The 23,091-nt window shown below is 39.2% G+C and overlaps 1 protein-coding gene and 2 non-coding genes across 6 annotated transcripts; 1 reads left to right on the forward strand and 2 right to left on the reverse strand.

Annotated features, from left to right (window-relative positions):
• Positions 1–2,751: 2,751 nt before the first annotated feature.
• trnap-ugg (transfer RNA proline (anticodon UGG)) lies at positions 2,752–2,823 on the reverse strand. Its single transcript has one exon. It is a non-coding gene; the product is annotated as a tRNA-Pro (tRNA).
• Positions 2,824–8,791: 5,968 nt separating this feature from the next.
• trnap-cgg (transfer RNA proline (anticodon CGG)) lies at positions 8,792–8,863 on the reverse strand. The gene has a single exon. It is a non-coding gene; the product is annotated as a tRNA-Pro (tRNA).
• Positions 8,864–8,917: 54 nt separating this feature from the next.
• On the forward strand, positions 8,918–21,068 carry cep63 (centrosomal protein 63). 4 transcript variants are annotated; one of them, XM_053231935.1, is made up of 15 exons: positions 8,918–9,780; positions 9,875–10,052; positions 10,957–11,052; positions 11,657–11,752; positions 13,633–13,754; positions 14,838–14,952; positions 15,129–15,320; positions 15,726–15,871; positions 16,179–16,322; positions 16,417–16,519; positions 16,616–16,813; positions 16,900–16,986; positions 17,097–17,293; positions 19,518–19,818; positions 19,979–21,068. In XM_053231935.1, exons 1-15 carry the CDS (start codon positions 9,725–9,727, stop codon positions 20,156–20,158), a joined length of 2,211 nt encoding a protein of 736 aa, XP_053087910.1. In that variant the 5' UTR covers positions 8,918–9,724; the 3' UTR covers positions 20,159–21,068. The 4 variants fall into 4 exon arrangements, with proteins under 4 accessions (XP_053087910.1, XP_053087912.1, XP_053087911.1 ...); XM_053231937.1 differs by having other exon boundaries at positions 8,920–9,765; XM_053231936.1 differs by lacking the exon at positions 10,957–11,052 and having other exon boundaries at positions 8,924–9,780.
• The last annotated feature ends 2,023 nt before the right edge of the window (positions 21,069–23,091 follow it).

A 23,091-nucleotide genomic window follows, 5' to 3' on the forward strand; every position in this document is an offset into this window, starting at 1 on the left:
AGATCAGATCTGACATTATGTTTGAAGATGGCTTTAAATTTTAAACCTTTTCAGAGTGGTATTCCTATTGAAATGTTTTTCAGTGTTATTAAGTTATCAACTATTGAAAACATTGTTAGCAAAATCAATCTAGAACTGAACCTTACTGGACTTTTATCATTAGCCCAATATTGAATTATTGATGAAATTGTATGTAAGGAATAAAACATGACAGGGCAAGCTGTTATAGAAAAATAATCAGTGAAGTTAATTATTTTCCAATAACAGAAAGTATTTTATTCCTCTTATACCATGGCAATTTGTTATTGTTTCTTATACCAAAACAATTTATTATTTCTTTTAAATCACACACTGTACTTTTTAATCCATTTATATTTATGTATAATGCTCTGGAAGGTCTGTGAGACATGTTAGTTCTTGAAGTTCATTCATTCATTCATTTACTCAATCCATGGGATGCCAGTCCATCGCAGGGCACCATGCACACACACACACACACACACACACACACACACTCATTCACACCCAGAGCCAATCTAGTGTAGCCAATCTGCCTACCCGCATGTTTTTTCTGGACAATGGATTAAAAACCCAAGAACCTGGAGGAAACCCAATGCAAACTCACAGAGAACATGCAAAACTATGCAAAGAGAGTAACCTGAGCTCAAGATCAAATCCAGGACCCTGGAACTGTGCGGCAGCAATGCTACCTTGTCATGGTGTCACCCCTTTTGTCAAGTTAATAAGTCAAAACAAATGCATGTCACCATAAAATGCATGTTGTCAAGTTACTAAGGAACCACAATGCCATCTGTCCGGAAGGCTTTCCCATCTCGGAAAACTTAAAGGAACATCTTTACCTCTTACTGGTACAAAACATTCTAAAAAATTCTAAATTAACATCTCCACACAGAAAACTTACACCATAACTTATACACCATATCAATAATTACATTTTATTGGAGCATCCGCTATACAAGTCCCTTTTACTACAGAAATGATAACATATTTGAACAAGTGCATTATTATAAACCTGTGATTTGAACTGCAGCTAACAGTAGTATCAGAGTTGCTGTTAAATAATGAACACCTTCTGACCAATCAGAATTGAGCATTCAATGTGGTATAAATTGATCTATTTAATTCAATTCAATTTAATTGTGTAGTGTTTTTTAATTGACACTGTCATACATCCAGGTCTAGACTTATTATTAATCAAGCTAGACATGTGAGGAAAAACTCTAAGACAGCATGAAGAAACTTTAAAAGGAACCAAATTCAAAAGGGACCCATCCTCTTTTGGGTGACACCTGATAGCGAGATTTTGACAGTGAAACTTTTTTTTAACACTGGGGGTTCCATATGATTTATGGCAATAAAAAAAAAAATTTTTTTAAAAAGCCCAAAATTAATTAACAAAAACATTAAACAGGTGTTCCACCAAAAGCCTTAATGTGCGTAGCCTATTTAAGGAATTAATAACTAGCTGCCCTCAGATCCTAATGAGACTCTTAATTACAAGCACCTTCTCATGGAAGACATGGAAGTGCTTTTATCAGCTGTAAGACACATATATGATTCCTAATTAGAGGGTCCAAAATCATGTTTTTTTTTTCCAATTCAAAAGTCTAAAACATTAGTCAGGTCACTTAGACCTACCCTTTCTTCCATTTGATCATTTTAAAAGAATTGTAAAATGAGTCTGTTGCATAGGTTTTAACCAAAATGCTGAAATATAAGGAAGTAAACAGCTTTTAACTGGCAGCGTAGTGCATCATGCTTAAACAAGATGTGATGCATGTTTCTCTGTTTTGTTTCCTCTTTTTTTAGGGTGTTGTTCAGAAGTAGGAGTGACACTTCCCAGCATAATAGCTTCAGGACATATTCACTCATTAAACGTAACCTCAAATATTACTCAACCTACAGTATGGAAAATGTTCCATACTGCTGTAATACTGCATAGTGCTATAACATACCAGTCAACATGATCTATAAAGCTTTCAAATCATTTTTCAAATAACAGCTCAAAAATCAGCCATGATGGTTTAAAAGACAACGCACTGTTATTACTGTAGTTTGTTCATGTGTAAAACAGAATTCCCTAACGCAAACAAATTTCCTAGGCTGTTTTCTCTTTATAGTATAACTATTTAAATGTGTGTGAATACATTTGTACTATGTTCCTTTCCCCAAGCTCCATCCATCGAAAGAGATGATCAGAGGAAGCTGATCCATATCACCTGACAGGTCATAGTGATCCTGAAAGTGTCCTAAACTACATTTCATCATTTCTTCATTTTGACATGATATAGAATGCATTATGCAGTTTCAGAAAACAGTCTTTTCCTCTCTCAGTGGAATTTGTAGTGTGACCTCAAGCTCTAAGGGATGAGCCAGCAGTATGGCCTGTGCTGCCCTCTAATGTCTATTTTCGGATTAGTTGACACAAACAATTTTGTTGTTTCACTAAATCTAATGAACCAACTTTAAGGAAGCTTAGGTGTAAGCAAAGTGCTTACGAAGCTGTAGGATTCTTATACAAAAGATACTTACTTATACTGTATATAAGCTACTTGTTAATAAGTAATTTTGTAGACGAGTTTTCAGTGAAGGCCAGAGGGAATGTACAGACTTTACTCCTGACATACCTAAAACCACAGCTACAGAACGCATAAACTTGCTGTGATTCCTTGTGTTTAAATAAATAAATAAATAAATAAATAAATAGTTATAATCCTAAGTAGAAAACAAGGGCTCGTCCGGGATTTGAACCCGGGACCTCTCGCACCCAAAGCGAGAATCATACCCCTAGACCAACGAGCCGCTAGTAACAAACTACCAGTACTTGTTCACTTATATGGACTGTATTTCACACTGTATTTCACTTTATAATAGCTGTACGTGCTAATAAAACGTAAATTTTTCTTAGAAGGCTAACGAAAAATTTCAGTTTCTTCCGAAAAACATTGCTGCATGCAAAACATTCCTTCAGATCATAAATTCAGAACATTTTCTCATTTCTATTCCAAGTTTCGCTTCTTAACAATAACACTTCACAGCTGATAAAAATACGTCTCCGGGACTTCCCGTGAACCAACACCGCGAAGGTCCTCTGGACGGTTTTTTTTTTGTTACGGTTCCCAAAATGACGTCACGGTACATCAGCGACCCTCCAGAGGAAGCGTTCACGAGCGTCCGCTGTTCGCGTGCAGCTCTACCTCAAAAAGACAGAGGCCGCTAACACAACTTCTCCAGTTCCAAATACAGTGTAGTGTTGTGGGTATTTATGGAAGGTCTTTCCGGACAAATTTCAAAAGTAATAGCATTTGCAATTGCGTGTTCTATTTGTGCACGCATAAATTGTGACATAATTCAAATGGATGCCAAAGTTCAAATGGAAAAGCAAAGCCCATTTGCAACTGCATTTCCCATGTCTTAGGAGTTATGACCCTGTCATATCCAAAAAGCAATAGGAATTACCCCATTTGCTATGGAGCATGTCAAAATTCAAATACAACCACAATTCTCTTTGCATTTGCATTTCCCATGCCTGTCCCCATCCCATAATCAGAAGGTAGCAATTCAAAACAAGAGAATTAGGGGGAAAAAACAGGAAACCAAGGCTCAGAAAGACATGATTACAACAACGAGATTGCAACCTAATCACAACACAACAGCCTAAAGACAAACTCAACACACACATCACCTGGACAAAATCAGTATAAACACACCAGTGACAGGACAGGAGCTGAGACAAGACTTGACATGAGCTGTCATTTATAAACGTATTAATGTAATGAAATAATCATGTTAGTGAGCAAGATACTGACAAAAACATGCAAAATACAGACAGAGTGATGCTGATGTGCTGATGTACTAACTTGTGACAGCCATAGCCACTGAAGAGGACTGTAACATCTGCCATCATTACTTTCTGTAAAAGAAATAATAATCTGTAACTTGCATGTCTACTCTAGGTATATTTATTAATTCAACCACTTAACATAATTCAGAGAATATTTGCTTTCTTGCAGGTAAGGAAAACTCTCTTATTTGTTAATAATTTTACTTAAACTATCACTTGAAGCACATACAAGCACATCAAGCACATGAACTACAACACTTACTCTGTTTCATTTACAGAACAATTCCATAATCATCCAGAAGAAATAGCATTCCTTTTGGACATCTAGCAGGCAGTTTTCCTCTGGATAAAACCAATCAAGTTGCCCTTCTACATCTTATTGCTGCAACAGATGTTCGAATAGCATATATGCCTTGATTACTTGATGATATGCTTAACAACATTACTGCTAAAATAGCCTGACTATTTCCTGTTCCAGTTCTGTGGGTTACGTGAGAGGACAGACTGTGTGTCTCACCTCATTAGATCCTGGCCATCAAAACAGGTACTTATCATCAGAGTGCACCTTATGCAGGGCTACAGAGGAAAAACACAGTAAAAATCTTATTCATTTTACAATATTGCACTGTTTCTATCCAGTTGTATGCAGAATTATACACTACAACCTTATACATTATAAAGTTCAGAAACAAATGATCACTTTTTTTCTCATCTACTGTCTGTTGTCTATGAAATGTCTATCTGGCTGGCTGTTTTTTAATTCTCTTGTTATTATGTATACATAGCAAGAAATCATTGTGTAATCATGTATCCCCTAATCTGAAAGTCTTTGCTGTGATTTGAGCCAGACTCAACGATCTCAGGTGTCCTACCTGGCCCACATCACCAGGTTCTGTCCCATAGTGGGGAGGAACAGATGCAGGGTTTCTCAGCATGTTCATCATGACTATCAAGGTTTTGAAAATAAAACTGGAAAATGATAAATGTATATGGTTATTTTATTTATTTACTTTTGTAAAAGTTATTGTTAATTACTTTTATTAACTAATTTTTAGGAAAAAAATCAATGCTATTCACTTTTATTTGAATAAATTTGAGAATTTCTCAGGTGTTTCCCTCTCGCTTCCTAGCAGAATTTCACCTGTCTCTGTATAATGAACACGTGAGGCGGAATGAAAAATCATGTTTGCATTGTGGATTTTACTGGGAAATGCTAGTATGCTAATAGAGATAGTAAATAATGTAGCATTAATAGAAAGGTGATTTAATTCAATTTATTGACGGTTTTAGATTTTAGGAGACAGTTCAATAGTTCAAACACTTTTTTCGCACTCTATAATGCAATTGTATTTCTACATGCAGTCATATAAACTAGGCTACAAGTCTTAGCCTATATACTACATAGCCTAGTCTATGTACCTGTCAGTGAAAATGGGTTCGGTTTGTCTTTCAAAGTTCACTCAGTTGATTACTCTTAGTAGATAATGACAAGTGGAAATGAAAATAAATAATAATTTAACAAAAATTTGGATATGCATGTAAATAATTTATAAAACATTATAAACATCATGGATGACATCAAGCACTCTATAAGAAAGTTACACTTTTAATTAATTTAATTAGGCTAAAAGATTTTTGCAATACTCTTAAAAAGCTGCACGATTAAAGAACCGAATGATACAAAATCTCTACAGTACAGTCATTGTAAAGTCATTGATACCTTTTTAAAATATCCACAAGATAGTAACTACAGAGTGGCCAAAAAGTCAGGAACCAGCAGAGTACAACTACATCTATTCATTTTGTATTTATTATTTACAACATATGCTCTAATTGTTCCCCCTTGCACTCTAAGCATTTCCTCAGCCACTGTGTCATATTTTTGCAGATTTTGCTCAACATATTTGGATCAACATATTCCCATTGGTTCCTGACTTTTAGGACACCCTGTATATGTTAAGCCTATATTGAAATCCACATTTAAATTCTTTATATCAAACAACAGATTGCAATAGAGAAGCTCATGAGAACTAAATAATGTATATTCATGGCTGAAAATTATTAGGAGGTATCCAAAATATGAGTACATAAAACTTTTATTTAAATTTACCTGTATAATCAGGAAAGAAAAATCTTATATCGGTTTTAAATCTACAAACTATTTTCTGTTAATACTATAGTCCACTGGTTATAATGATGATGCTAGGCTGCAGCAGAGATGGCGTGATTTCTTGCCTATTACTCAGGGGCACCGGTGGATATCTGCTATCTATCTTCTGGTCCTTCTGCTCCTTCCCCCATCCCAGTCTCTAACATTGCAGAGCCATGTTTTAACTGAAGCTTCCACTTCGGGTGCTGTGGCCTGGCTGCTTTTTGTCACAGCATCTAAGTGAGAAAGAAAACAACAATTGTAATGTAAATGTGAAAAACAAGACAAGGGTTGTCCTAGTGCAAAGTATACACTTGTGTTTTCCCTACTGTTAGGGCATTTCCACCTCAGGAAGTTTCCCAGGGCACCAATAATCTTTTGCGTGACTGGAGGAACCTGAGAGTAATTTGAGTTCCTGGAGGATAGTTATAAACAACAACACCTGGTGTTGTTTATTAATGATAAAAACAAACTTGGGCTTTGTTGTTGGCAGAGAGAGAGAGAGAGAGAGAGAGAGTGCGAACGAACTGATAGCATGACTGAATGAGACAATGAGAGAGCTGTGGTTGAGTGAGCTAGAGAGTGAGAATTAAGGAGAGGCGTTGAGAAAACAGTGACTGAATGAGTGAAATAATTTATATATAATATTTTCATATTTATCTAACGACATGACTCAGTGTTGTTTCCTCATATGTAAAAACTTTTTTTTTGTAATTTGCCTAATCTATTTCTTCAGATAGTGTAGAAATGGAAAAGGAATGCGCAAAAGGGTTTTAGTTCCTAGTATAGTTCCTGCGTTTAGTTCATCTGGTTCCATAGTTCCTGGAACTTTTTGGTCGAGAAGGGATATATGACAAGCTGAAATGTCAGCTTTGAAAATGTCTAGCCTGGTTGAGCCACGGGTGGAGCCTTTAAACTAGCTGGGAACAGAGGTTAGGATCAGGTTAGGAGTTAGATTACGTTAACTAGCTAGGCTAATCTGCATTTGTGAAATACTACCATGCCTTTATTTTCTAGTAAAATCAGAAACATAAAAATTGTATATTTCATAGGCACAAAAATATTCTGTAATTTGGCCTTTACAATTAATATTCAAACTTTTGATTTTGTTCCCCTTCTAAAGTCTTCTCGCATATGAACATTACATACTGTACCTATGACTGCTCTGCAGACCAGCACATCCCCAAAAGCCATCCTCTGGCCAGAGCCCCGCCAGCACAATTGCTGGGCCAGTGGGGTGGTGAGCAAGCGGACACGAATGCGTCTTGTGTTGGCGGATGGGTTGGGACCCTGTTGCCAGATACTTTGCCTAAAATGAGGTAGTAATCTATTAGTGTATTCACAAGACAGGAACAAACTGTAATGGAAAATGTAATAAACTTGTAATCGTAGAATATGGTATTTGAGGAAAACAAATGTACCATTTCACTGTAACAGGCCTCCTTAAGCCTATTTTCGACCATTTCGAGGTCCTGCAAGTAGCTCAGTGGCAAACGTATGCCCTCTGGCATTACAGCAGCTGGAGAGGTGAGATTTGTCAATGATAACAACAGCTGCTTGATAACAGCCACCTCTTCTTTATCACGTTCCAGCTGACTTATTATGTGGCATTCTGTTGGTGTTGACACAGGAAGTTATAACATGTTATGTATAAAGAGAGAGAGAGATAGAGAGAGACAGACAGACAGATAGACAGACAGAGAGACAGACAGACAGGCAGAAAGACAGAGAGAGAGACAGACAGAGGCAGACAGACAGAGACAGACAGAAAGAGAGAGAGAGAGAGAGACAGACAGACAGACAGACAGAGAGAGAGAGAGAGGTCTGATTGTGGTCGCTGGAAACACAATCTGAACACCAGATAGAGCACAACATTAGTTACTAGAGAGTGGTAACTCCTGTCCTTTACATTAGTGTTCACTGCTCTGACACTCACTTTAACTCAGCAAGGGCTGTAAATTATCTGATTCATTTAATCAGGTGTGTTTGGAGCCGGATACCTCGAGACCTGTGCCTTAAAGGGGAGCACATTGATTTCCTCCGTTTTCCTGTGATAATGACTTTCTTTGTTCTCATGTGTTCTCTCCTGTCATGAGATACCAAATAATGTCTTTCTAAATATCAACCCCAAACCCACAAAAAACAGACAAACCAACAACAGCAGCTTAAAAGCGAGTCATTGCTTCTACTGAACCAGAAGTAGTACAGCTACTGACACCTGAAACACACAAGAACCGCAGTTTAGTGCATGTCTCCTTCAGTAGTTTTGAATGAACTGCTAATAGGCCATGGATCACTACTTAGCAAAATAGCAAGATGGCGGCTGAAAAGAAATCAGCAGGATTTTGCTTCAATTTAAGGATATTTGGATCACCCAAACTGTATTTCTGCACACGATTATTTGTGTCATAACTTTTATGAAAACAGAAATCCGTGTATGATCCGTTCAATATCCATACCGATTTTAAAAACAAACAAACAAACAAACAAACAAAAAAACAGGAAAAGTTTTAATTTTCCATTGTATTTCCATTGTTTCATATGGATTAAACCATTACATTTTTGAAAAAAAAAAAAGAATGGAAAACAAAGCTTTGGTAGAGTTTCCAAATGTTAGAATGAAAAAACAAAGACTGACCATTATTCTGTCTAAGCACAAATTACGCTACACACAGTTTCTGTATAAAAGCCGCGGGAAATCGCGGTTTCCTACATCATACATTAAAGCTTGCACTCTTCTCGACACGCGATGTTTAGTGAATGGATCCAAAATAGGTGGGCTCGTCCGGGATTTGAACCCGGGACCTCTCGCACCCGAAGCGAGAATCATACCCCTAGACCAACGAGCCGCGTGTGTAATGTGCTGATTTCAGTCTATGTAACCATGCCAATATGGTGTCCCTCGCGCGCTACACCACTTTCAATGTAGTTATTTATGTTTCTGTGTAAATTAAGTGATTCGATTCTGCTGGTTATTTCCAAATGATGTGTTGGGTTAACTTATACACAATTGAGCAGATATAGTGAGGCGTTTCTGTTAAAATAAACTAAACTAAACTAACGGAGGTTGCCTCAGAATCTCCGACCTCGAGTTAAAGCAAGGCTTTAAGTACTAATGACAGCTGTTTTTGGCGGCTAAGCTAAGCTAAGCTAGGCTAGCTAACTGAAAATAGAATAAAAGATACCCACAATGCTTTGCGCCTAACCGTAGTCTACAGCTGCTGCAAGGCTCAAGCGGTTCTACTGCTAAAACAAAGCTCAAACCTGACTGTTTAAACATGACTTTAAATGTAAGTTGTTGAACTTTTTTTGCATTACTCTTACTATAGTTCATCCAACATTAATGCTCTGCTTTGTAAGTGGTTATTTAAACCTTGCAAAGTAGTTTAGCTAAGAAGCTTGCTAAACTTATCTAGCTAACGTTAGTTAATCAAAGCTTGTATATTACATCTCGTGAGTTAAGTAGTTATTAGTTTCTTACATAATTTAACAATTTAGTACCAATTCATATCATATCAGTGTTCTTCTTGTTGGTGTCTGAGTAACTTTCTTTTTGTTTTCGTCTGCGCCTATGACTGTATTCACACTGCAGAGCTCTTCTTGAGGGACAAGGATTTATGATCATCATCATCATGGTTTCATATGCAAAACTCAAGGTTGCTCTGATCTTGTTCTCATGAGGATGTCTTCAGAAAACTTCTAGCAATCAAATGGATGCATTTTTGGGAACTCTTCGGGATCATGATGTCAGGTATCTAACAGATATGTAAGACCCTTAAAACCACCCTGTTTTGTGAATTGCCCTTGTACTTCAGTCAGTTGATCATATTTGTGATCTGATGTTTTCATGTTATCCTCAGCTCTGTCCTGACATCCTGTGAGCCTGAACTCCAGGAGCTCATGAGGCAGATTGACATCATGGTGAATCACAAGCGCAGTGAGTGGGAGGCAGAGATACGAGCCTTGGAGCTGCGACTGAATAATGGTCAGGAAGAGCTCCAGTCAGCCAAAGATCTGCTGGACAAGAGAAACTTGGAGGTGCTGAATAAGTTACCAACACAGAGTGGCTTACTAATGCAGATAAAGTAGAATATATGGCATTTGTAACATACTGTTACAAATTAGATGAAAAATCCACCCTAAATGACTTGCATATATATTTATAATTAACAGATTATCTTTAATTATGCCCAATTCTTATCTTGTAATGAAATTTTGAGTTTAAACTTCTTTTGTTGACATGTTGGTCTGCTTTAACTTTTTTCATAATAACCTTCGACTACTTGATGATGGTGCCGGTGGGATTTACCTCTGGCTTTATCTCTGTCTGTTCAGCTCTTTCATCTCCTCATCTGAACACTAACTTTAGACAGCTCAGGGTCCAAATCCTGAAATTTAATGCCAATACCACCATCAGCATCGTCTCATAGATGAGTCATGCCTCTTCTGTAACTCAGCGCAACTGTGTCATATAACTACATTACATTCAGGAACTGTGAATCAGCATTTGCAGTCTGAGATTGTCTGTTTTTTTCCCTGTTAAACGCTGTTGTAAACGCATTAGGAATGTCCCCCTGTGGTGTCAGCATGGCAGACAGCCACGATTGAAAATACAGCAACAACCAACAGAAAGGCAAAACATAAATATTCATATAAAGATATTCGATGTGTTTTAGGGTGGAATTTTCTTTTAAAGATTATACACAGGACTCTTGGAGTGTTAAAAGAGAGTGAATAGTGACTGACTGATTTGGGCTACTTCTTTATTATCAATAGTACATTTGTTTTCACCCAGTTGTGCCACGTTGCACTGAATAACCCCTGTAGAAATTTCCCACACAGCTCATTTGAGGGCATTGTTGGTCTTGGTCGTTTACTATACTCCTAATCCTTGGTCCGTCGGACTGTGTTGTGGCCTGACGCTCTGCCTTTACCCCGGCAGATGCTCAGAGTGAGAGAGGCTGTTGTCTCGTTGCTGCAGCTGCAAGACTCTGGCTTCCAGCAGTTAAGTCTGGTAGTGGAGAAGGGGTTAATGCAGGTGAATCTGCACAGGATGTGGCTGCCGGACAGGAAAGCTCTTACCTGCATGGCCAGCAGGGTTTATTTCCGAATGCCTCTCACCATGTCTGTGCTTATGATAACCATGTGATGGGAACATTGTAATTTCTCAGCTTTTATCAAGCTCTCAAGATTAGAAATTCAACTGGCCCTGAATATTCATCTGCATTAGTTCAAACTTCAGTAATACCACTAATCTGCAAAATAACCCAAAGAGAGGTTGTGTGTCATCAGCATTGATGTCTGTTAGTATTTATTGTTGTCTTATTGTTTATTTACTGTGTGAGATCATTTGTATTTCCTTACAGGAATTACTAAATCAGTAATTCAGTTGAGTATTGGGATGAGTAATATCCACATGCATGATATAATGCAGGCTTCAGTCATTAGCCATGGAGTTTATTATAATATTAACTGCATTGTGTGAATAAGTGGAATTAATCATTCAAGACATAAAGCTCATACCATATTTAGAAAGTTTATGTTGAAGCTAACACGCTTGTTTCATAGGGTAATCCCTTCTGTAAAGAACTGTAACCAAACCTTATTCTTTTGCCTTATGATGCCCTTCAACCACCCTTCAGGTCCGAGTGCTTGGGAAGCAGCTCGATGAGATGCAGGCTGGGAAACAGGAACTGGTCACAAAGTATGAAGGGCAGCTGCAGCATGTGAAAGAGGAGGTAAGCAATTTCAAGATCACATCCCTCGCTGAATGCTAAACTGAGGCTAGCTGTAGAGACTCAGCGTATATACATAGACTTACTGGCTACTTTAATAGGAACACTGGTACACATGCTCATTCATGCAATTATCCACCGGTCAATCACGTGGCAGCAGTACAGTATATAAAACCATGAAGATACAGATGAAGAGCTTCAGATAATCTTCATATCAAACATCAGAATGGGACATAATGAGACGTATGTGAGACTTACGTAATGAACGTAATGAATCTCGGAGACTTTAGACTGTGGCATGGTTGTTGGTATCAGACTTCTGGTCTTCTGCTTTTGTAGCCTGTCAGCCTCAAGGTTCAGTGTGCTGTGTGTTCTGAGATGCTTTTCTCCTCCTCACGGTTGTAAAGAGTAGTTATTTGAGTTACTGTAGGCATCCCATCATCTCATTTCTGCCCACAAAAATGCTGCTCAGTGGATGTATTATTTTTCACACCATTCTGTGTAAACTCTAGATATTGTTGTGCATGAAAATCACAGGAGATCGGAAGTTTCTGAAATACCCAAATCAGCCCTTCTGGTGCGAACAACCATTTTTCCACAATTTGAAGTGTGATGTGAGCATTAACTGAAGCTCTTGACCTCTCTGCATCATCTGCATGATTTTCTGCATTGTGTTACTGCCACATGATTTGCTGATTGGATAATTGCATGAATATGCAGGGATATAGGTGTTCCTAATAAAGTTGTCAGTGAGTGTACCTAGCATACACAGATACAAATTGATTTGAGGAAGATGAATATTCATCTCCAAGCGGGGAAAAGCAGCAAGTTCTCTCACTGGGCCAACGACTCCAAGGTTCACTGCAGACTGTAAAATTTTGATGATAAAATTATGGTCTGTTTTATATGGAAAATGGTTTAGATTTTTGTATTTCTTTTTGCTGTAGAGTACACACAGAAATAAACACTCTTCCTTTACATGTTCAGAAAAACTCTAGGACTTTGATCTTGTATTAGGCACCAGGACAAGCACATTAGTTATTTGGGTTATCAGTTTTTTTTTTTTATTCAGTTGCCGATCTTTAGCCTAGTTAATTGTGGTTTCAGGAAGGTGTAAGATGGACTGTAAGCACACTGGAGAGTTGAGTCGCTCGGTGGGCTAGCTCATGAATTCAATTTGTCCAGCCTTGTTAGATTATACTTTGTCAGTACTGATTGGAAGAGTGTCCAAAAACAGTGTCCAAACACCTGCCATAAATGTGTGTCTAGAGTATTCAAGATATGTTCACACATACAGCAGGTTTATCGCTGCAGGTCGCCAATCGCCAGTAGGTGTTCCTACTGCTGGTTGCAATAGTCAGTGGGTGGCGCAACTAGCATTTCACTTTTGACACCAAATCTGTTTTCTTGCCACTAAAATGAAACATTCTGGAGGGTGAGTGTATACATATATACATAATATGTATATCTGCATCATATTATACGAGATGAAGAAGAAGCAGTGTGTGCCCTTTGCCATTGCGGCCATTGCGCCGGACTGTCTGGGTCCACGAAACAATTCGGACTCGCAGGGAGCATGGCTTCCGAGCATGGATCACGTGCACTCTACTGTCTTCGCTCCCATTGGTAGTCGCTGTACCAAGTCACTCCAAATTTGCATAAAGTTCGTCACGTCGCTGGACACGCCCACATCTAATCACCAACGGTCACTGCCGTTCATGTCGCAATTAAGTCAGTACAGTTGAAATGATGGAGAGTGTGTTATAGTATGTACTGTATGTTAGAACTCAGGTAGTCTTTATGTGCATCGTTGTTGAGTGTATTTCACATCAACATAACACCAGTTGCTTGTTTAACACTTGGTAACTGAACACTTCTTGCAGTTGTCCAAGTTGAAGCGCAGCTATGAGAAACTTCAGCGCAAGCAGCTAAAGGAGGCGCGAGAAGGAGCTCGAAGCCGAGAGGAGGACAAGAGTGAAGTTTTGCACCTGAACAGCAAGCTGGAGGTATTTCATTGATCATTCCTTTATTTTAATTATGAGATGAAATCAGCTTTGCTCAGTCTTTGCAATGATTGTGTGGTTTTCATTAATCATGTTGGGCTAGAAAATGCACACATTACCAAAAGTTCTCTTTTGTTATCTTGTCTGTTATCTTTTTAGTAATAGAAGATTGATAATTGATGAACTGTAAACTTAAGCTATTTGAAATGCATTTATAATTTATATTGCAACAAGGCACAGTATATTGCCAAAAGTGTGTGGACACCTGACCAGTCACACTCATATATGTGCTTGTTCAACATGCCATTCCAGATTTAGACCTCTTTTGCTGGTATAATAACCTCCACTCTTCTGGGAAGGCTTTCCATTAGATTTTGGAATGTGGCTGTTGGTACACCAACAAAACAGGAAATGTGGCCAAAGCTCTCACTTGAGTTACCATGATAATCAGAAAGTGAAGGGGTCATTTTTGTGATTGAAAATTTATCTCATTCAAAAGAGATTTATTTTAACTTTAGTCACAATTTCACCCTTATCAAGAAATCCATCATTCCTTCATTCATCACCAATAACCATTTTATCCATGTCAGGATCACACAGGATCTGCAGCCTATCCTGGGAGCGTTGGGTGTGAGGTGTAATACAGATCAGTCCATTACAGAACAACACACACACTTACATATTAACATAGCCCATCCACCTATGAGTGTGTCAATGTGTGTGAATAGTGTTTTTTTTGTTTTTGATTGTTTTTATTTTTAATGTTCAAATTTGTTGCTCCGAACCCTATACATATTTCAGATAAGACCATGAGAAGCTCTTATATAGAAAATTCATTAAAAAATGTACCTTTTTCTTAAAAAGATTCAGCAGAGCCACTGCTGTGACAATTTTCATACTTGACCAGCCTGCACACTGTAAGCAATTCCTCTAAAACGATTTTTAAAGTAATAACCATATTTTATGAAGTGCACGATGACTGGTCACATCAGGAAAGCCAAGTTCCTTGTGCGCAGTAGCTTTATATTCACCGTTCTCTCCCAGATCTTTTCATTACGTGTTGTGTGTGTGTGTGTGTTTTTGCGGGAGTTCCGTCAACGCTCCGTGGAGTGGGAGCAGCAGCGGTTGCAGTATCAGAGGCAGATTGCTTCATTAGAGGCCCAGAGGAAGACCCTGGCAGAGCAGTTCACTCAAATGCAGGTGATGATAAAAATGGATGAAGCACTCACCCAGTGTATTCATCTAAGATTTAAACACCAATATTTCTATTTGAGTGGAAACTCAAATTCTTGAGCCAGGCAGTCTGGTGTTAATGACCTTGCTTGTGTTCAGATATTGAGAGACATGGAGCAATTAATGATCATGTAAGTTATCAGTGTCAGGGCACGGCGCGGCTGCAGGAGCAGGGGGAGATGCAGCGGTTGCGGGCACAGCTGCAGCGGGCGCAAGACTCCCTACATGCACAAGAGCTGGAGCTGGAGAGATTACGGCTGCTGCAGGATGAACTGGGAGACTCTCGCAGAGAACAGCAGGTCAGCTGCGGTGCTGCAGCTCACGCTTCATGCCAGGTAGAGCCAGACAGGGTCAAGGATTATGCAAGAGATGCACCAATATTGGTATCCATTACTACCATAACTAAAACTTGTCCTAAAACTAAAACTAAAACTTTCTACACCACCACTATGGAGTCTACATATTTAGTGAATATTAGGCCATTTGGGATTTGTGATGATAAATAATCGCAGTAAACTGCGAACTCATTTGGTTTCAGTTTGTCAATGGTGGTGGAAACTATGGTACTGGTGCAGCTTGTGCTAATGTACAGTAATTAGTGATTAGTAATTAGTTGGTACTTGAGGATAGTTTGCAGTAGGATAGAACACCCTGTAGCTAGCTTGCTTGATTGCTTCAGTAACACATTGCCTGAGCAGTAGGAGAATGAGGAGTGTTTTGTATGGTTTGTTTCTGATTAGGTTCTGAATGAGGAGCGGGAGGAGCTGAGAGCTACACTAGATGCTCAGGATCAATTTGTGAGGAGCTCAGAGCTGCAGCAACAGCAGCTGCGCAATGAGGTGGCTCACCTTAACCAGACACTGCAGGCCAAGGAACATGTCATCAGGTACACAGCACTGACATGCTGCTGTTTGGCAGGAACTTTTTTATTTAAATCTATTTGAAGGAATACACCCAGTTTTTATTTTAATCTCTGCTACATATGTGCCATCAGCCTAATATTTTAACATTTGAATTTGAGTTATGTGAGAAATGTGTGTTAAAAAAATTTGTATTTATAATGTTGAAGGTAACACAATGGCAACATATCATAGTTTGAAACCCATGACAGACAACCAGACACATATCCAGGATCTTATCGATAATAGCCAATAGATCAATTATATTTGTTCTTTTTTTTTTTAAAACTACAGATCTCTGGAGGAGTGTCTGGCCTGCCGGGGTTCTCCAGGCCTGGCGTCTATCAGACAGGAACTGGAGAAAGTCATCACCAAACTTCACTGTTCTCAAACCTGTGAGGCACACCTGAAAGCCGAGGTCACCCAACTCAGAGAAAAGCAAGTTGTTTGGATTTTTCTAATCAGTAAGATTCTGTGTGAATGTTGTGCCAGTTCAGAGGTTGCTGTGTTGCTAGTTCGTGCTTTTTGACAGGCTTGAAAGCATGCGGAGGCAGAGAGCAGAAGCAAGTAAAAGAGAGCAGGAATGGAGAAAGCTGGAGGAGGAGCATGCTCACTCTGTGACTGAAGTCAAGCGGGTGAATAAAGAACAATGTGAAACTGAATATTTCACATTAATGCTAATATTTTTTTGTTTTGCCATCATGGGTAGAATTTTTTTTTGGTGTGTGTAGTTACGTGAGGAGCTCCAGCAGGCTGAGCAGACACGTTGTGCCGAGGTAGAGGCGATGAGGAAAGAGGTGTCTCAGCTCACGAGTGAACTCCACCAGCGTGACATCACCATTGCTACACTTACAGGCTCCGCCTCCAGTGTAGAGCGCCAGTTGCGGGCCGAGGTGGAGCGGGCAGAGCGGCGAGCAGCAGAACTCAAGGTACAGCCCTTTCAGGCAAAGGGGCTCTGGTTAAAGTCATCCAAAATGTTGTCTTTAGTTAATTACGCATTCAATGCCTATTGCAGATGACGCAAGTACAGCTAGAAACTCTAAAGCTGGAGAATCAGCACCTGAATGACCTGCTGGAGAGAGTTGAGTCACGGTCCCCAAAGGTGCATACTACTGTCTAAAAATCTTAAATAAAATAATGTTCTTTATCTTGGTACTTCATATTTTTAACATTTTTTACAAAGGTTTGTTCATCCCCTTCTCTCTGTCTCAGAGGACAGATGGGGAGCTGGCGAGTCTGAGGGACAGCTACGTATCCTCTCTGAACAGTCTGGAGCAAGAGAATCAGCAGCTTAGGCAGGATCTGGCAGAGGTTCGTGCCCGTATGGACGCCAGCAACCAGACCTGGCAGGACAAGTACGAGAGAGCACTGCTGCAGGGCCACAGCAAGAATGCGAACACCCATGACAGGTGCTCAACACAAACCAATGTGCACATTTATAAGTAGCACAAGTATAAAGTCTTTCTCAAAAATGGCTGATTTTTCTTCTTATTATTATTATTTTATACACTCACTGTCCACTTTAATAGGAACATCTGTACACCTGCTCTTTCATGCAGTTATCCAGTCAGCCAATCATGTGGCAGCAGCACAATGCATAAAATCATGCAGATACAGATCAAGAGCTTCAGTTAATGTTCACATCAAATATCAGAATGGGGAAAAAGTGTGATCTCTGTGACTTTGTGGCATGGTTGTTGGTACCAGAAGGGCTAGTTTGAGTATTTCAGTAACTGATGATCAGCAGAAGACTGGAAAAAGACCAGGTGATTTATTTTTTTTTTTTCTTCTTTTTTTCCCCCTAATCTTCAACTGAGCCTGTGCCCATGATAGCGTCAGATTCTTGTTCTTGGCTGACAGGAGTCGAACCTGATGTGGTTTTCTGCTGTTGTAGCCCAGCCATGTGTTGTGCGTTCTAATATGCTTTTTCTGCTCACCACGATTGTAAAGAGTGCTTATTTGAGTTACTATAGACTTCCTGTCAGCTCAGGCCAGTTTGGTCATTCTCCTCTGATCTCTCTCATCAACAAGGTGTTTCAGCCTGCAGACCCTCAGCACCCAGGATGGGTCTGTCTGTATAAACTCTAGAGATTGTTGTGTGTGAAAATCCCAGGAGATCAGTAGTTGCATGCCATGGTTAAGGTAACAGAGATCACATTTTTTCTTCATTCTCATGTTTGATGTGAACATTACCTGAAGCTCTTCACTGGTATCTGCATGATTTTTTGCATTGTACTGCTGCTGCATAATTGGCTGTTAGGAAAACTGCATGAACGTGCAGGTGTACAGGTGTTCCTAATAAAGTGAATGGTGAGTGTATATCCGTAACATTGATGAAAGCAGAAAATGCAGTATTAGAGCCGGCGTTAAGATGCATTATGTTTCATGTAATTCCGATACCAACCAGAAGAGGGCAGAACACAGTCCTTATAAGCAAGTCTGCCCACTCAGTGGGGCTCATCTGCACCAGGTATTTCTAGTCTTTTGAGACCAGACTTGTCTACTCAAATGGGGAAAGACCTATAAACTCAAAACAGAGAGTCAAGCAGTTGTTTTTAAAAACATGTTCAATGTTTTAAATCACTGTTTAATTCTGATAAAAAGTTATGTATAATTTGTGGTCTTTGGATGGTTGGGGGATTTTTATGTTGTAAATATTGTATGTTATAGAATAAGGAGCTTTCACAAATACTTTTGTTTAGATTTTGCATAATAAATATCCCCACGTGTTATCATCATTACATCTAGTTGTCAGGTATAATTTCATGACTTGCTGCCTTTGGAAGAAAAAGCTAGACAAAAGGTCTCTTTGTATAACATTAGACATGCCCTAAGTCTGTGTTTACATCAGTGGATCTTTCCCAGATACACCTTTAACAAAGGTACACTGCCCCATGTACAACATGAGGTGCTGTCATAGAAAAATAATTAATGACCGAATGTATGGCACAACCTAAAGTGTTTTATTCCTCTTATACCACAGCAATTTGCCACCACTAACATAGTTTATTAATTATAGAATGACATGTTTTACTGTTTATCTCTTTAGTTACATTTGTGTTGTGGAATGTCCACAAAAAAGTTAGTTCTAATGTTATCACTTATGTTGTTGCAGCTGTAAAGTCCCTCACCAGCCCCTCTTTTTCTCTCTCTCCTAGTTAATAAGACAAAAAGAAAACACAGCTTGTCCATAATTCTCAATCCTGAAGGCTTGCTGAGTCCAGTGCTGACACTGGAGACTCCTTGAATGTTAAACATCTCCTTAGAGAAAGCTTCACCATATCAGTGGTGAAGAATTAAAAAAACTAATAAAAAAAAAATAAAATAAATGAATTTCTGGTGTTCATGAAGTAATTTTCACGGCACTCTGCTGTCTTTAAGGTCAGTTGCAAGTTTATTGAAAACAATGTTCCGCTTTCCTCCCAAAATGGTTATAAAAATGCAACATAACCATAAATACAAGACAGAAGTACAGTAGTCACATTGCTTCTGTTGCAGACAATAATGTTGTGCTTTTTGAATATTGCAGTTTATAATATAACCAATTATCTCCACACATTGGCCTGTACTCTTGTTCCAGTTCTCTGTTCAGAGTGAGCTAGTATCACTTCCTCCAGCTGTTCTGTGTTACAGGTGTGAGGAGGAACTGAAGGCCATGAAGAGCCGCTTGCAGGAGAACTCCTCGCACTATGAGCTTCAGATCCAGACACTTCTCAAGCAACTGGAGGACCTGTCATTCTCCTCCTCCCCCCACCGACCCGATGGCCAATCACAGGAGAGCAGACCTGCCGTCTCACCAACACCCTCCGCTTCCTCTTCCAGATCCTCATCTTCCTCAGCCAGTAAAACCCGAAAGATAGTAGCTCTGCTGAGCGCTGCAACTGAAGAGGAAAGAACACAGGGCTCGGGTTCTGCTGGAGTCCCACTGCCTTTGGTAAATCACAGACAACGATGCTCTGCTACAGAGATGAAGACTTACACGTTAACTGTAATGCACATATGTGTGTGAGTGAGGAAGATTTGGTAAATGTCTCTCTCTTTTCCTCTCTCTCTCTCTCTCTCTCTCTCTCTCTCTCTCTCTCTCTGGTGTGCAGGAGCATTGTGCAGGTTCTCCAGTAGGCTCTGTGACTTCTCGTTTTGTGGAAGAAGAGACACAGCGTTCTCAGGAGCTGCTGCAGCGACTGGACTTCCACATCCATAGCATGAGGCAGGAGAATGCCAAGACTGTCCGCAAGTACCTAGCCAAAGACGGCAGCCCCCGCAACCCACACTGACTCTCACTCTCTCTCTCTCTCTTACACACACACACACACACACACACACACACACACACACACACACACACACAGACACAGAGAAAGTGCCTTTTAAGATTCAGCATAGGAATGTTTTTTTGTGTTCAGTGGCATGGAGGTGAAAATCATTGTCAGTAAATATAATTATTGCCAAAAAAGAAAAAAATTGCCAAACTGATTGGAACCGCATTTTGACTGCTGGATGTTTGGTAACTTGTCCAGTCACACACAGCACTGAAGCTTTCAATACCTCTGTAGCTATTGCACTAGTGAATGACCTGGACGTGGACCTCCATCGTGACCTTTAACCCCTGACCACTCATTTCCAAGATTTCGTGTCCTGACTATAGTCTGTCCTTTTATTATTTAGCACTTTAGAATGATGTTTTTCCATGCCTTTCTTTGTTCACTTTTTAGCATTCTCTCTCTCTCTCCCTCTCCCTGTTTGATACAGTCTATATTTATGTGAAACATGTTTTTGAATTTTCTGATTTGGTGAAGAGCCTGATGGAGCGACTGAATTAAATGAGCTTGTTTTGACAGTGTGTTTATAGGAGTGGATGTGTTTATGTGGATGATTCATCCTCCATGTCACTGTGTGCTTTTGGGAGAAACGTGGTCTGCACATAAACTCTTACATGTGTACTCAGGGGCCGCATCTTTGGGCAGTGCTGTAAAGCAGAGACGTCCAGGTGATGTCAAATACACACGCTCACACATGCTGTTGTCTCAATCATTCTGAGCAGCACAGGGTATCAAACAAAGAGCAAAAACAACAATTTGAAATAATTGTAACTGTTGTTCTTTGTGTAGCATGTGGGTTACTAGTGGTCCAGCATCAATGGAGAAAAATTTAAAAGTGGCAAAATAAAAGCTTTTATTTATAGAATGTGCTCGATATGTTCTCTTTGACTTTGTTTTCCTATAAGTAGAATTATCTGGATTTGTCCTTCCTTGCTCGGATACATCATCATATATAAAAACATAAAAGTGTACATTAACCATGTGATGCTGGGATTATGGGACAGCCTGTAGATACACCAGAAATCTGTGGGTCAAATACATTCTCTGAAATAAAGCATAATAACAATTTACCACTGGGTTACACCATTAGAGGTCAGCTAGCTACTAAATAAAATAAAGTCTATAGCAGGAATTACAATAACTCAAACATTTTGTCCTTGGAAAAAGTACAAAAGGCAGGGCAAAGCACTTTCCCTGTAAAGGGGAAAAAAAAAGAAGAAGAAGAAATCTTCCAAAAACTTTTAAAGGTATACCGGTGGCCAGAACACTTGGCCAAAGTACAAAGTTCAAGCCATTTCTTTCCACATCTGAAGGCATTCTGGAAACACTGGATATTCTGTTGTCAAAGTAAGATACTAAGGTTATAAATCAGTTATTGGTAGACATTATTTCTGTTACTAAATACAGACTTTTTTCCTTTTCATGATATGCAAATTTTTTTAAATATAACTGAACGTAAACAGGAACGCTTTTGGGAGCCTGGAAATCTATCAAGAGATGTCTTATGGTTGGAGCAGGCATTAAACCGTATACTCTATAATATCTATATTTACAGTTCAACATGTAATTGCAGGTTCCACTTATTATGTGGTAAATGTCATTTTCCTCTGAATGGCATTTAATACTTGATGCTGTGTTGTAATAAATACACGCTGCTGTGCTTTACTGAAAACAGGCGTATGTACATTTGTGCGTCACATGTCGATAGTGCACGTCACAGACCTCCACCTCTGTTTTATGTCCTTTCTGTCTCTCAACAGTTCTGCTAAACTATGTAATCTTAGTCATTTAACCAAGCTTCACTCTAAGAATGCACTAGCCATGCCAGAGCGGTCTTGTTGCCCCAAACAATACCATACATCATGAGACCAGTTAGGGTATGTTAATGGCATCCATGTGGGATTGTGCACTTGCGGTGGGGCCAGAAAGGCTATTACTGATGTGATGCACAGGGTAAAGAGTCATATTTATTGAAGCAGTGATGCATGACAGGCATTTTAAGAGAAACTCTTCTTTAGCCATAATGAGGTACAAGTGAAGAGGGGTAAAATTATCCCAGATCTGATTTGTGGTGGAATGTGTGGGGCTTTTTTTCCCCCCTTTTTTGTTGCTTCAGTCTTCATTTCCTAAGATTACCAAGTGCTGGAAGTATGTTTAGCTAGGCTTTAGTCCAACACTTTTCCAAATGGTATTTGGTAACCCAGGCTACCACAGCCGCGAGGCCCAACAAACAATGTTGAGGAATTTGGCAGGATAGCCGTCGACTCTGTCTCTCAAGCAGAAAGTGAAACGTTTTTGATTTGCAGCATTATTTTAAAGACATAATGAGTTGCGCAGATACTTAAGTGACATCGGAATGAAGAGCTGACCAAGAATGGATCCTATCAGGATTAATCTTTAGAGCCGTGGAGTTTCTGCTGCTTTATTTAAGGAATGTTTGGAAAATTGTTTGTAATAAATACCATCTGTTTTCAAATTCAGACAAATTTATTATGACAAATTTTTTAGGTCTGGTTTCCAGACACACGTTCGGGTCAAAATTATGTGGCCCGTTCTTTTGGATTGTGAAGTTTTAGATGGTGTACATTAAATGGGTCATATATGAAAAATCAGACTTTAACTTTGAGGTCTTTACTGTTCTCCCTATAGAGGGCGCCAGGATGATGACTATAAGTTCTCAACTCATGCAGTTACTTTACCCTAAATCACCAGTTGCTAACACTCTCACTAAGTAATGCAATGTATTTAAATGGGAATATGTGTAGATCAAATACTTTGACTGAAGAAAGCACCAGTAAGCACCAGTACACCAAGACAAATTCCTTGTACATGTAAACCCACTGTACGTGGCAATAAAGGTGATTCTGATTCTGATTCTGAAGAATTCT

The sequence above is a fragment of the Pangasianodon hypophthalmus genome, chromosome 2 (genome assembly GCF_027358585.1).
Source record: "Pangasianodon hypophthalmus isolate fPanHyp1 chromosome 2, fPanHyp1.pri, whole genome shotgun sequence".
NCBI classification, from domain to species: domain Eukaryota; kingdom Metazoa; phylum Chordata; class Actinopteri; order Siluriformes; family Pangasiidae; genus Pangasianodon; species Pangasianodon hypophthalmus.

Coding starts and splice junctions, on each gene's coding strand:
- cep63 (XM_053231935.1), top strand. CDS start 9,725: ATGGATGCATTTTTGGGAACTCTTCGGGATCATGATGTCAGGTATCTA. Junction 15,321..15,725: donor CAGCTCACGCTTCATGCCAG/GTAGAGCCAGAC, acceptor GTTTCTGATTAG/GTTCTGAATGAGGAGCGGGA. Junction 15,872..16,178: donor GCCAAGGAACATGTCATCAG/GTACACAGCACT, acceptor TTAAAACTACAG/ATCTCTGGAGGAGTGTCTGG.